This window comes from Branchiostoma belcheri, unplaced genomic scaffold, assembly GCF_001625305.1.
Source record: "Branchiostoma belcheri isolate BF01 breed outbred unplaced genomic scaffold, Haploidv18h27 scaffold4, whole genome shotgun sequence".
Classification (NCBI taxonomy): domain Eukaryota; kingdom Metazoa; phylum Chordata; class Leptocardii; order Amphioxiformes; family Branchiostomatidae; genus Branchiostoma; species Branchiostoma belcheri.
This window is the reverse complement of record NW_017804020.1, coordinates 8,123,677-8,137,050: the sequence shown is the minus strand read 5'-3', so window position 1 is coordinate 8,137,050 and position 13,374 is coordinate 8,123,677. Positions and strand designations below refer to the sequence as shown.

Genomic DNA, 13,374 nt, shown 5'->3' with positions numbered 1-13,374 from the left:
TTAATTTTTGGACTCTATCAGATGTCATTTATAAAATACAGTTTGCGTGGTTTCATGGACCATACTATTATCATTGTATAGTCCTCACAATTATCATCTATATGTGCTGGCCTGCTTACTGAAAATGCAGTAATTATCAGTTATGCTTGCCCGCTATTTCGATGAAGTCAGATATTCACATACCATTTACTGAGTGAAGTGCATTTCTTTTATTGAGTCCCCTTTAAGATCCTTGAGAGTGTCTCCAGTCTCTGTACTAAAGCACTCTTACAAAGGCTGATCAGGCTGAAGTCATGGGGTTATATGTACATGGCATAAATATCTGGGACCACAGTTTCTTTAGATTTAAACTTTACGTTAATCATAGACTGTTTAAAGCGTATGCACATTTTAATCCTGTAGACGTAACCCTGATTTCAGTTACTACAGTTGTAGTTTTTTTTGTGATTTTTGCTATTACTTAATATATAGATACACACAAGGTCCTTCTGATGGCAGAGTTACTAGTATAATATTATTCTTTTGGTGACAAATTGGCAACATTAAGATTTCACATTTTCCTGTTATTGCTTAGAAGTCTTCAATTGGTGATAGAAGCCTTAAACTGGTCATAGAAATACACGTTGTGCCATTATAGAATTTCCATAGTTTTATTCATTTTGCCTTTTATTATCACATATTTAGATTCAGACACACAATGTTCTTTTGGTGGCACAATCATATCATATTTACTTTCGGAAAATTGACACCACTCTGATAGAGATTTCTACAATGTTTGAGAGACAAAATGTGGTTTCGTGTCACAGAAGTAGACGACGTGCCTATAGAACATGCATAGTTTTACTTCTGATGATAACGTGACAATGTTTGGATACAGGCACACAATGCCCTTTTGATGGCAGAATTATACCAAGTTTACTTGGTGAAAATTGGCACCACTCTGATCGAGTTTTCTAGCATGTTTAAGAGGTTTTAAGAACGATGGAACATGCATAGTTTTACTTGTAATGATTTACTTGTTTAGATACAGGCACACAATGTCCTTCTAATGGCAGAATCATACGAAGTTTACTTGGTGAAAATTGGCACCACTCTGATCGAGTTTTCTAGTATGTTTGAGAGACAAGAGATTTTTAAGAATGATGGTTCCGTGTCATAGAAGTAGACGATGTGCCTATAGAACATGTATAGCTTTCCTTGTTATAATTAGTTATTTAGATACAGGCACACAATGTCCTTCTGATGGCAGAATCATACCAAAGGTACTTGTTAAAAATTGGCACCACTCTGATTGAGTTTTCTAGTATGTTTGAGAGACAAGGGGTTTTTAAGAATGGTGGTTCCGTGTCATAGAAGTAGACGATGTGCCTATAGAACATGCTTAAGTTTTACTTCTAATAATTACTTTTTTAGATACAGGTACACAATGTCCTTCTGATGGCAGAATCATACCAAGTTTACTTGGTGAAAAACAGGCAACACTTTGATTTTTTTAGCATGTTTGATAGACAAAAGGTTTTAAGAATGGTGGTTCTGTGCCATAGAAGTAGACGATGTGCCTATAAATATACATAGCTTTACATATTATAATTAGTTTTTTTAGATACAGGCACACAATGTCCCTCTGATGGCAGAATCATACCAAGTTTACTTGGTGAAAAGTTGCCAACACTCCGATTGAGTGAACTATGGGGAACGGTTTTTTTTTGCGCATGAAAAATCTGTGGGTGAAAAATCCTGAAATATGTCAGAACGAAATTCAGAAGCAGATTGTGATGTGGTTTTCCATTTGTTACCTTTATTTTGTTTTTGAAAAGCTGAATATTTTCAAGTATCCAGGGAAGGTTTATTTGCATATCTTCACGAGCAAAAATGTTAATGTCAATTTTAAGGCTTTGTTTTTTTGTCTGTGAAGCGTTAACATTTTTAACATTTAACGTTTTTTTAGGAGTTGCTAGCACAATGTTTTGTTGTGTGAAATTCAACTATATGAAGCTTTTAACTCTAGCTACTTTAACCTTAATCTCTTATTTTTTCAAGCAGGTTCATTCACGTTTACAGTTCAAACTTTTTGTGCATACAAACTCAACATTTGAAAATCACTGCAAAATTGCCTGAAAACGATTCTGTACTCCAGAAAGCAATTATTAATAACAACCAATTTCGTGTCATCCTTTTAGAGTTTTTATGTTTAAAACAGCAAAAAAAGTTTTAAATTCCATTGGGTATAATCAAGTTTGCATATCTAAATGCGCAGATTTTTCACACGCTCAAAACCTGATCGGACCCGATTTCTAGGAGACAACATTAAGAAATGTTGGTTCTGTCATAGAGGTAGACGCTGTGCCAATAGAACATGTTAAGTAAGACTTAAAGTTACAGAGTATATAAGTTAGGGGCTGCCCAGTCAACTCGTTGGATACTGCAAGGAACACAGTACTTACCATCCTTCTAAAAGTATGACCAATTGTACCGACTGAAATGAAAATGAAAAAGAGAGCTTATTTCTAAAACTCGACTACACCTTAGGCAGTAATACCTCCAGTCAGAATCTTTAGTGCAGTTGAAAACCAGTTGGCTGTGCAACAGTGATGACATCACACCAATAACACCACGATGTTCATTTTATGTAATCTCCAACCAGACGTGTGACCCCAGCTTGTTTTGCTTGTCTTCTTTTTAGTGGTGCAGATTTTTTTTTTGTTCCTCTTGATCAGTTACATCATGAATGTGAACGGGCAAAAACCCAGAACACTAGAAGAATGTATTTACAAAACATCTAAAACGTGTAAGACAAAACAGAGCCTTTCATCTATGAGGAGATTATCTTTACACTGTTATTGAGAAAAGTGATAAGAACATGTGACAAGTGATTGGAACTGTCCTAGCCAAAGACAGAAAACGATAAAGTTGGATGTCAATATCATTGGTAGGGAAGATGTGGTGAATTACGTGAGTAGACGAATTGAAACATTGATAGTACAGGGCATGATATGTCTGACGATGTGACCATAAGACCAATGCCACATCTAACTTAGGACAGTCTTTTTTCACCACATCCGTCTAGAACATGTGTAAAACTATATTTACATGGAATGTGTTGATGTTCGTCATTGAGACCCATGTTAGGATTTAGAAATTCTTTTTTCCTTTTTCAAGTATACATATTAGTTAACGGTAAGTGAAAGTTAGATCCCAAGTCAGTACAGTTGAAAGTCTTAACACTTCAAAGGGGAGGAATACCATGCAATGTCCCAGGTATATACTAAGGTCACTATCTTGGAGTTACACCTAATATATTCAACTGCAATCAGACATGAAACACCTGCATGTGAGTAACAGTTCTCACAGAAATGCTTACAAACCCTTCTTGTGTTAAAGAATTTCAATTGTACGTCAATGATGTCAGCAGATTTGCTATGGTTTTGTTATATGGATGTTTGAAGGCGGTATTAAATATGTGATATGTTAAGAACTTGAGCTGTGTTTAAAATTCAAATCAATGTGTCATTCATAATAACAGGTCTGTTATGGGCTTGAACAAGTGCGAAACTGACAGAAAAATGTAGTGGGAATGTTAAAGATCATGTAAACGAAAATTAACGTCTAAAGCAAATTGTATTTGTTATTGAACTACGATTCTACAATCTTGTACTTGGTTCCCAGAGGAAATTATGAAGAATGAAAGCCACTTATAACAATCAGACTGCAATAATGAAACAGTTTGACACCAACACTGTTATATCTGCTGTATGTCATTGAGACTGGTGTTGTAATGAATGCTTAAGATTTTGCGCTTTTCGGTGATTCTACAATAAACGGAGATTGTTATGGTTAAATTTGCATCTGTAATTTTTGACCTGAGTGTCAGTATGCGTGACGTGCGATTGAGTGTATTACACCGTGGCTCCATTTATTTGCAACCCTGAATGAGTAATTAGACATGATGTCAGGAAAAGAACAACTAAAAACAATGCAATCATTAGCTGTTTGTTTGTGTATGTGTATGTGTATGTGTATGTGTGTGTGTGTGTTTATACTTTAAGCAGAGAGAGTCTAGACATAAAAGGAAACAGAACAACAGCAGTATATACAATTGGTACCAATATAACTGTTTAGTGGTAGGTAAAACGGATGAATGGGCAAAGCATGAGATCAGTAATGATTTGTCCCTTTAGATGTGACTTAAAGATTAAACCTTAATTAGATCAACCTATGCTAATTAATATGCCGTCAAGCAAAGAAATGAAGTCAATATGTTCAAGCTACACCAAAAAAACTTGAGGTCATTTTAAAGGCCATTATGCGAATTACAAAAGCAAAAGATTCCATATAGTTCTATTATATAAAGGTCCTCCATTAAATTTCAGAGAAGTACAATTAAACTAAATGCCAGGCCTGTAGGACGAAATAAACAGTTTGGTGGTATCTTTTCTATTCAAAGTTATTCTAAGTTTTAATCACGACGCTGACAAGACTCCAGTTGTAGCTGACCTACCGTTGAACCCATCACTGTCCATGTTGCCCCTGGCAACCATGGCTCAGTGCGTGCCGAAGCGCCCCCCTGCGGTTCGGCCTGTTATGGACAGAGCCTCTGACAGAGCAGCGTGCCTGTGAAAGAAACCCTACACTAATAACCGAGCAAATTTTGGCCATTTTAAAGGCTTTCTCCAGTTATTGGAGTAATATTTGAGGAAGTAATTTATTTCATCGTATGCCTAACATTATGAAAAAACGTTTATAGTTTATAGTTTATAGCGGTAATCGAGTAAATTAATCAAGTGCATAAATTATGTTAATTACACCTTTTTTTGTTGACATCTCATGTGACCCTGCCAGTTAATCACAAGGCATAATCACAGTCACGTTTGGCCGCATTATTCACACATATGCTTGTCTTTATCACAGTTATTTACCACTTAATAATCACGGAAAAACACAAATTTCTTCTTGGGTTATCATGGGTAAAAGTTTGAGACAACCCTGTAGTTCAAAGAAAAACAGCCAGAGGGCCTCAAACCCACATCGTCCGTTAGCAACCCGACAGCACTAAAGATCTGTGATCGCAGCAAGTCCAATACCGGACGTACCAATGTAAACCTAGTAAATTCATTTTGTAAGTCGATTAGTCAATTGCACAATCAAATTCATAGGAATGTGATCAGGATTATGTTTTAATTTATTATTTGTTAGTTTTGGTTTCCATAGATTATTATTTACCAATTACCACCTTGTTTCAACCTCAGTTGACTGTATTTTGAGTTACCACTATAATTTATTCTCATTCTGACCACTCTGGTTGCATTATCAATTTGTTTAATCAAGAGATTTTCGTTGTTAATGTGTTTCATAGTTGACTACATTAACTGATTATTAATTTGATTTCGGACTTACCTTATGTTACTTAATTATGTTACTTTTTTTAATGTCAGTGATCAGTCTGATTCGAACTCAGATTATGTTACTTAATTATGGAAATTATTTTAAATCATTCAATTTATGTTAGTATTGTGTTGAATTCCGTACATTTCTGTTGTTATAATTTTGAATTTTATGTGGACTCCAGGAAGAATAGTGGTCAGTTGAACACTAATGGAGATCTAATAAAAACAAACAAAACAAACCAATGTAATGTTGTACCAGTGAAAGGCACAAGGAGTCCCATTATCAAGTTTGGCCCTGAGCTATACTTTAAAATCACACACAAACGCAACCACGTATGCAAGCATAAACGTGACTTGACTGTCGCTCAAAGGTAATTATTACATGCATGTAAAGGCACAGCGAAGCGCCCAAAGGAATCCCTTAACTTATAATGCTTAGGTCACATTTCCAAACCGGGGCCCGACCGGGCTGTCTGTATGAACGAAAAATTAACAATCCATATGAAGAGTATATACTAGATATAGTGCCCATGATTATCATCGAAAACGTTTGTGTGTTTTGTTGACTTTTATATCGTACTTTTCGTTCCCAAAAGCTGCCCGGCCAGGCCCCGGTTTGGAAATGTGACCTCAGCATAAGATCGGGGGACTTATAATACTGTGCCCCAAACATGCACGGCCGTGGCTTACACAATATAAAATGGAAACGGCGGTTTTGACGTAAAATATTACAGAGCAAGAAAATGAACAGGGGGATGGACACCTCGCAAAGCACGACGGGTAATTTTTTCCGGTCTGAACCAGGGGGGGGGAGTTGATACTAAGAAGTTGTACATAAGTTGCAAAAGTCAGATAGCCTCATACACTACTTGAGTCCTTTGATAATTCAAAGAACCAAAAATTACTGGTCAAATTGTTGCCAATCGCTGCACTTTTAAAGGAAACATGACAAGACTATATGCCTGGTGCTGACAGTCAGAAATCTGGGACACGTGTTGTGGAATGTGTATTGCAAAGGATGATGGGATAGTATCTTCTCCCCCCCCCCCCCCTGGGTCTGAACCGCAGCGGGCTCATTTGAGCACTGCAGTGGAATAACAATCATTTGGCAGCGGAGATTACTATGGCAACAGCTCTTATAGAAACTAGCAGATGTTAGTAGCCGATTCGACAATACTTTAAATAAAATAACCTATTTTTCAAACGTTTCTTCCCCAAACTTTAACTGGCTATTCCACCGTTGAATACTACACAAATTAAGATATTTGATGGAAACCTTTCAAATGAGCCATTTGCCGTCGTGGATTTTATGGAATTGAAAATTGGGACACTCCATACAGACCCTTTAGAAATCCTATGTTAATGATATGCAGCGGTAAATTATGACAGTCTCTGGACCTGTATGGGCAAACACCACAGCAGCAACTCAGTCGTAGGATCGTAATATTAGCTTAATGCCAGCAGAAACGGACACAAGAGGTAAAAAGAACATATGTTTATGTCATAATTCTCTAGCAGAGCGTGTCAAAATGAGCAAATCAGGGCCACTGTCAGACCAGATCGACACTTCTGGTCACACCAGCAAATATGGCGGAAGGGACGGAGTCAGCGCCCTCCCGAGTCCAGTACAAGGAACCTACACTATAATAATTATTCCTATGATATGATGTCAATGTTGTTGCTCACATCACGGTTTGATGGAATGATCATTATGTGTCAAAAATGACTAAGGTTTTATCAGGGAAGTGATTGGATGAGTGCACAATAAAAGTACGTAATGTATGATTTTCTCCGATCTGCAGATTGATAACCGTTAACGTTACGGTCATTTTTTGTAATGTCGTAATACAAGTTACAAAATCTCTGCGGCTTTATCTAATCTACCTAGGCTTCTGTGGAAGATGTAAAAACCTTTCTGCAAACCGGTAAACCGCCAGATTTCGGTGACGTGACGGTGAAGACCAGGAAGTCTAGAGTACATACGCTGCAAACGTTTGCCAAGAAGTCTGTCTACGAAAGTAAGTGCTCAACCAATAACATAAAAATTGCAAATTGTTATGTAAGCCTATTTATTTATTGGTTTGGCTGTATGTAAGCCTATAAGTCGAATTACATGTAAGTGTATGTATGTATGTTAACAGACTAATGTGGCTGGTTGGTAAAAGATGATTTTTAAACCTGATAAAAATGATTTTCAAACGTTTTTAAAATAAAGATGAATTTAAATTACAAATAGGAAGAAAAGGAGTTTTTAAACTCTCAACTGGTGCCAAAACATGAGCACTATGAACCAGATTTTTGGCGAATAAAAAAAACTGAAGTGGGCAATTTAGAGAAGCAACAATTTACATTGGTTTGGCATTAGCTGTCTTACATATAACCCATTTTCTCATTTTGGCTACAGGCGATGGAATACCGCATCATGGTGCTCCTCCCAGAAGCGCTGGCTGCCATTTACCACATAAAGAAAGGCACAGCCACGATGGAGGAGGCCAGGGATTATATCTGGAAGGCGGGGTGTCGGGAAGACCTGTAAAGACCAATGATGTTAAAACACAACGTTAACAGTTCCTGAAAATAGTAATTTGGGATACAGTAGGTATTATTCAAGGAACAAAGATGTTTGGACAAAAACTACATTTGTCTGATGTTACGGAACATTGAATCATGCAAACTATCTTTTTGGTTATTAATTTCTGCCATCAATTAATCCAGTTAGATACCACCTCTGTAATGTATAGCAATTTCTATACATTGTTGGGGAAGACCACAGTTTCTAAGATTAAGTATGGTACGAATCGTATTGACCGTCTGGATGTTTAAATTTGAACGCTCATGAAGAAATTTATTTCAAACAATCCAATCACATCTTTACTTACAAGTTACAATGCTATGGTAGTGAATTTTCATGTTTCAAGTTTGAAAGTACATGTACAAGCTGTAGATAGTGGAAAAAACAAAGCAGTGTACAAAAAGAGATATTGAAGTCCTAACAGTGACATTAGTAAAGATAATACTCGTTTATGCAAGAAAAGGTCACATTTACAATCTTTCGTTCTAGCTCCAAGCAAGAAAAAATCAACTAAACCTACTAGTAGCGTTAATTAAAGAAATACACCTTCATATCGTGCAAAATGTTGTTTGTAAGGATCAATAAAATTTTGTAACAGAAAGAGTGAAGTGTTTCATTTTTGTAAGTTTTTTATGATATAGACATCTGGATACATTCTGACAGGTAACCCATAAGGGCAGAATACTCTTCATGCTGAATAGATTTAGAGATTATAAAGAACAATGTCATGTTAGACCTATGATCCTTATTAATTATTCTTCTTGAGTCACACAAAGTAAAAAAAAAGTTGAGAATAGCCTACGAAGAATTCTTGGTCCAGTGCGCTAGGAAAAGAAAATAGAACACAACAAATTCGTACTTAATATAATAAATCATTTCCCTTTTAATAGGGGTTGAAAAATGATTACGTTTGTACAGTATCTGAGCTGCAAATGCACTGCTTACAAAATATGAACTGTATGTCAGACCGAATTAGGCGCTATGTTCTCTAAGGTTAAAGGTCAGCGGTAACCTCGCTCAACGATTTAGATTTAGGCGCTTGAAAATGCCGACCAACACTTTGTCTTCTGTGAAATTGTCTGTCCATAATTTAGATTTTAATTGATCAGACTAAAATATTTTGAAGTAATCATTGAATTTAACGTTAGTGTACAATAGCCGAGCAAAATGTATTCAGCATATTCGAAACCCCCACGCGTACCGTATGGCTTAGACATTTGGCACCGCTCATGAATTTGGCGTGGATACCAAGCCAAATAATTGATGGCGCATGGATTTGGCAATCGCAAGGATTTGGCTTGACACCGGCCCGTTCTGTCGTAACGCACTCTTTTATTAGCGCCACTGCGGAGGTCATGGAACTGCAGCCAACGAACAGTACTATCCTTACTGCGCTCTCATTGGATAATACTTAATGAAGTTATATTAACCCCATTATAAAAATCTGGCCGCATCACACCGTGCTGTGCATTCAGAGAACTCCCCCGCACGCTACGGAGGTCGAGGGACGGCGCTCAGCGGCGGACAGACAGCACGAGGCCACGAGGCACCGCACCAAGCGTCGAGCTCAGGCGCCAAGGCGCACAAGACATCGAGGATAAGGTTGGAGGGTCGTGGGGTCGTGCTAAGACCGCATTTACAGTTTGTTAGTCAACCTTCAGCACCGGTGACGCTTGGTGCATGTCTGTTTTGATTATTTTAGACGGCTTTCGTTTGTAGGATTTTTCTGGCGCCGTTTTAGGTCTAGTTTGTCGGCAAGTTTCGTGTCCTTTTCTCTAGTGCATTTGAATACCGGTGTATTGGGGTGTTTGTGTCGTGTGGGGTGGAGAATTTGGTAGCACAGGTTATTCAGAGGGAGGAAAGCTCGGGTGGAGTCTCCGTGCATTGCGTCCCATGTTAGGAGTCGTTCTTTCCGCATGGAGGAGGCTTGCCCGGGTTGGGCTTTGACGGTGGTGAGTTCTTAGCTAACAGTGATTGTTCATTGATTGCGTCGCTACAGAATGGCAGAGCGGCAGAACCCAGTCAGGCCACAGGGCAGAGGTGCTAGGGACGTACCACAGCGTGACGGACAACCCGGGCAGGCCCAGGTGCAGGACGTGGGGCAGGTGGACCAGGAACGCCAGCCAGCCGGCGGGGAGCAAGGCCAGGACGCCGTGCAACAGGAGAATCCACCACCTCCCCCAGAGAATCCAGAACAACAAGAGCAGGAACAAGTACAGGAAGGACATCCAGTTCGCGCAGGGGCGCAGGCAAGGCAGGAGCCGGCGGCAGGAGCCCAGCCGCAGGCCAATCAGCAGGTAAATTGGATTTTTGGTACGAGTAAACGTTGGCCTTTTGGCGGTGTGGTGACAGTTTCTCGTTTTTTTTAGGGTAACACTCGTTTCCTTTTTATCGTAAGGTCGTGTGGTTACATAGCTTTGTTTATTTGATGCTTTTGTCTTGCTTGCATGGGGTTTATCGCTTTGTGTCATTTATTGGTAGGAGTTTTCGGCTGTTTGTTATTTGTTTTTCATAGTGAGGGAAGTTTTGTTTTTCATACCGCGTTCCGTTTGTATGGATATGTAAATTGGACGACATAGTCGTAACAGCTTTTGTTTGTCGGTGTCTGTCTAGACATACACCTGGTTTTGATTTTTGCATTTTTGTGAGCATTGTTCGATTCTATTAATCGTTGTTATGCAAATAGAGCGTATGCGTGTACGGGCTGCCGGGGCTGCACCACGTGTTGTCTTTTGTCACAAGTTATGTGGAGACAAACGGGGTTGGTTACCGGGCGTGCACGGTAGCAAATTTCCTGTATGCACGGGCATCCGGGGCTGCACCTCGTGTTGTCTTTTGCCACAAGTTATGTGGAGACAAGCGAGGGGTAGCTATCGGGTGTGCATAGCAGTAAATATCCTGTGTGTACGGGCATCCGGGGCTGCACCTCGTGCTGTCTTTTGCCACAAGCTATGTGGAGACAGACGGGGTGTAGCTACCGGGCGTGCATAGCAGCAAATATCCTGTGTGTACGGGCATCCGGGGCTGCACCTCGTGCTGTCTTTTGCCACAAGCTATGTGGAGACAGACGAGGGGTAGCTACCGGGCGTGCATAGCAGCAAATATCCTGTGTGTACGGGCATCCGAGGCTGCACCTCGTGCTGTCTTTTGCCACAAGCTATGTGGAGACAGACGGGGTGTAGCTACCGGGCGTGAATAGCAGAAAATATCCTGTGTGTACGGGCATCCGGGGCTGCACCTCGTGCTGTCTTTTGCCACAAGCTATGTGGAGACAGACAGGGGTAGCTACCGGGCGTGCATAGCGGAAAAGATCGTGTGTGTACGGGCTACTAATTGCGAAGACAGAAGTGCTTTCATGCGAAGGCTAATACTCATGTGTTCTCTGCTTACAGGGGTTGGCAGACCTGCGCACAGAGTTCGCCGCCTTAAGGCAGGAGATCAACCGACTTCGCGGAACGTCAGTGGATGGGATCAAGGACGAGCTTATCCAACACGCCAGTCGGCCTAAAGCAGCCTTTGACGCAAAGAAGGCAATGGGTCTAATGGAAACGCTTTCTCGGCAGGCCACACAGTCCAACCACCCGAAGGCCGAAGAGTATAAAGCTATTCTACAGCAGCTCAGGCCTCTGGAAGAGAAAGAATATTTTAAGGACATCATCCTTGATTTGTTTGGTTCTCAAGTGGTGAAACAAGTCAATAAGTCCATAGCAGGTTTTGTTAAAAGTCATGCAGCTATCCACCACGCAGAGAAGGGAGCTAGCGGTTCCGGTCAGACCTTGCAAACTATTCGTCAGACTGGGAATAGGTACACCCCTTATAGATACAGGTCGGCAGGCAGGGGTAGGGGGCCGCGGCCGGAAGACAAGTGTAACAACTGTAACGAAAAGGGTCATTGGGATAGAGATTGTCCACTACCACATAAAGACAAAAAGTAGTAAACATTTGTGAGGATGTTATTTATTTAAATGCCTTGAAGGTGGCCAGGGAGAGAAAGAGACTGATTTAACTATGTAATGACGTAACAAATCTGTGGGCAAGTATAACAATGTAGCCCAAATTGTAACAGTGCTGTCTTTTCAGAAATGCTTGTAAATGCACTGTATTTTGGTTAGATTTGGTGCGACCTGTGACTGGAATTGTCTCTGAGATGTAAACAGTACTGTGTATTCAGAAATGCCTGCAATTGTAGTGTATTATGGTTAGATTTGGTGCGACTTGGACTGGAACTGCATTTGACATGTCAACAGTACTGTGTATTCAGAAAGGCCGACAATTGTAGTGTATTATGGTTAGATTTGGTGCGACTTGGACTGGAACTGCATTTGAGATGTCAACAGTACTGTGTATTCGGAAAGGCCGGCAATTGTAGTGTATTATGGTTAGATTTGGTGCGACTCGCATTACAATTGACTGAGATGTCAACAGTGCTGTGTATTCAGAAAGGCCTGCAATTGTAGTGTATTATGGTTAGATTTGGTGCGACTCGCATTACAATTGACTGAGATGTCAACAGTACTGTGTATTCAGAAAGGCCTGCAATTGTAGTGTATTATGGTTAGATTTGGTGCGACTCGCATTACAATTGACTAAGATGTCAACAGTACTGTGTATTCAGAAAGGCCTGCAAATGTATTGTATTATGGTTAGATTTGGTGTAACTTGGACTGGAATTGACTGAGATGTAAACAGTGCTGTGTATTCAGAAATGCCTGCAATTGTAGTGTATTATGGTTAGATTTGGTGCGACTTGGACTGGAATTGACTCTGAGATTAAACGTCATGCAAAGCATTACATTGGTGTCTTCCATTTCATTTTGATCCGAAGTAAAAGGGTCCAAAAAACACAAGTAAGCTCATGTCTTTGTATTTTGTGAGGAAAAATGGTGCACGCCTGATATCAAGGACTTCGAGCATCTACACCAATTTGACCCGTACTCTACTTATCAGACACACTTAATAAATAAGATACGGTGGATTACTAGAAACCGAGACAGTAGAGCCATCGTTCCTCCCTCAGTAGAAGCGGTCTCTGCAGGTAGAATAAAAGCGTCGGCGGACTCGCTACTCTTTAGGGACCCAACCACTTTCCGGGCAGGGGAGATCTATCAGCACGCAAGGGAATGGAAGAAAATACTGGGGAATGGAGATCATTCCGCCATGATGGGTAGAAAATGGGGTGTCCATGTTAGACTTCATCCGGCTGTTCACAAGAACATTTAAAGGGGTATCATATCGAAACAGCGATAGAGCAGCGGGCGCGAGTCGTCCTGGTGGTCCCCGACTTGTTCCCCCACAAATATTGGTGGGCGGTGATCCAACAGAGAGCCAGTAAGGTAGTAAGGGTCGCATGCGCGGGTCAACCCATCCTCTACTTCCCGTTCCGAAAGGGAGGATGGAGGCTTCAACCAACCAACAGGG

The 13,374-nt window shown here is 40.3% G+C and overlaps 1 protein-coding gene across 1 annotated transcript; it reads left to right on the top strand.

Annotated features, from left to right (window-relative positions):
* Window positions 1-9,765: 9,765 nt before the first annotated feature.
* LOC109477125 lies at window positions 9,766-12,738 on the top strand. Its single transcript, XM_019778183.1, has 2 exons — window positions 9,766-10,253; window positions 11,349-12,738. The coding sequence occupies exons 1-2, from the start codon at window positions 9,957-9,959 to the stop codon at window positions 11,889-11,891; spliced, it is 840 nt and encodes a 279-aa protein (XP_019633742.1). The 5' UTR covers window positions 9,766-9,956; the 3' UTR covers window positions 11,892-12,738.
* Window positions 12,739-13,374: the final 636 nt, after the last annotated feature.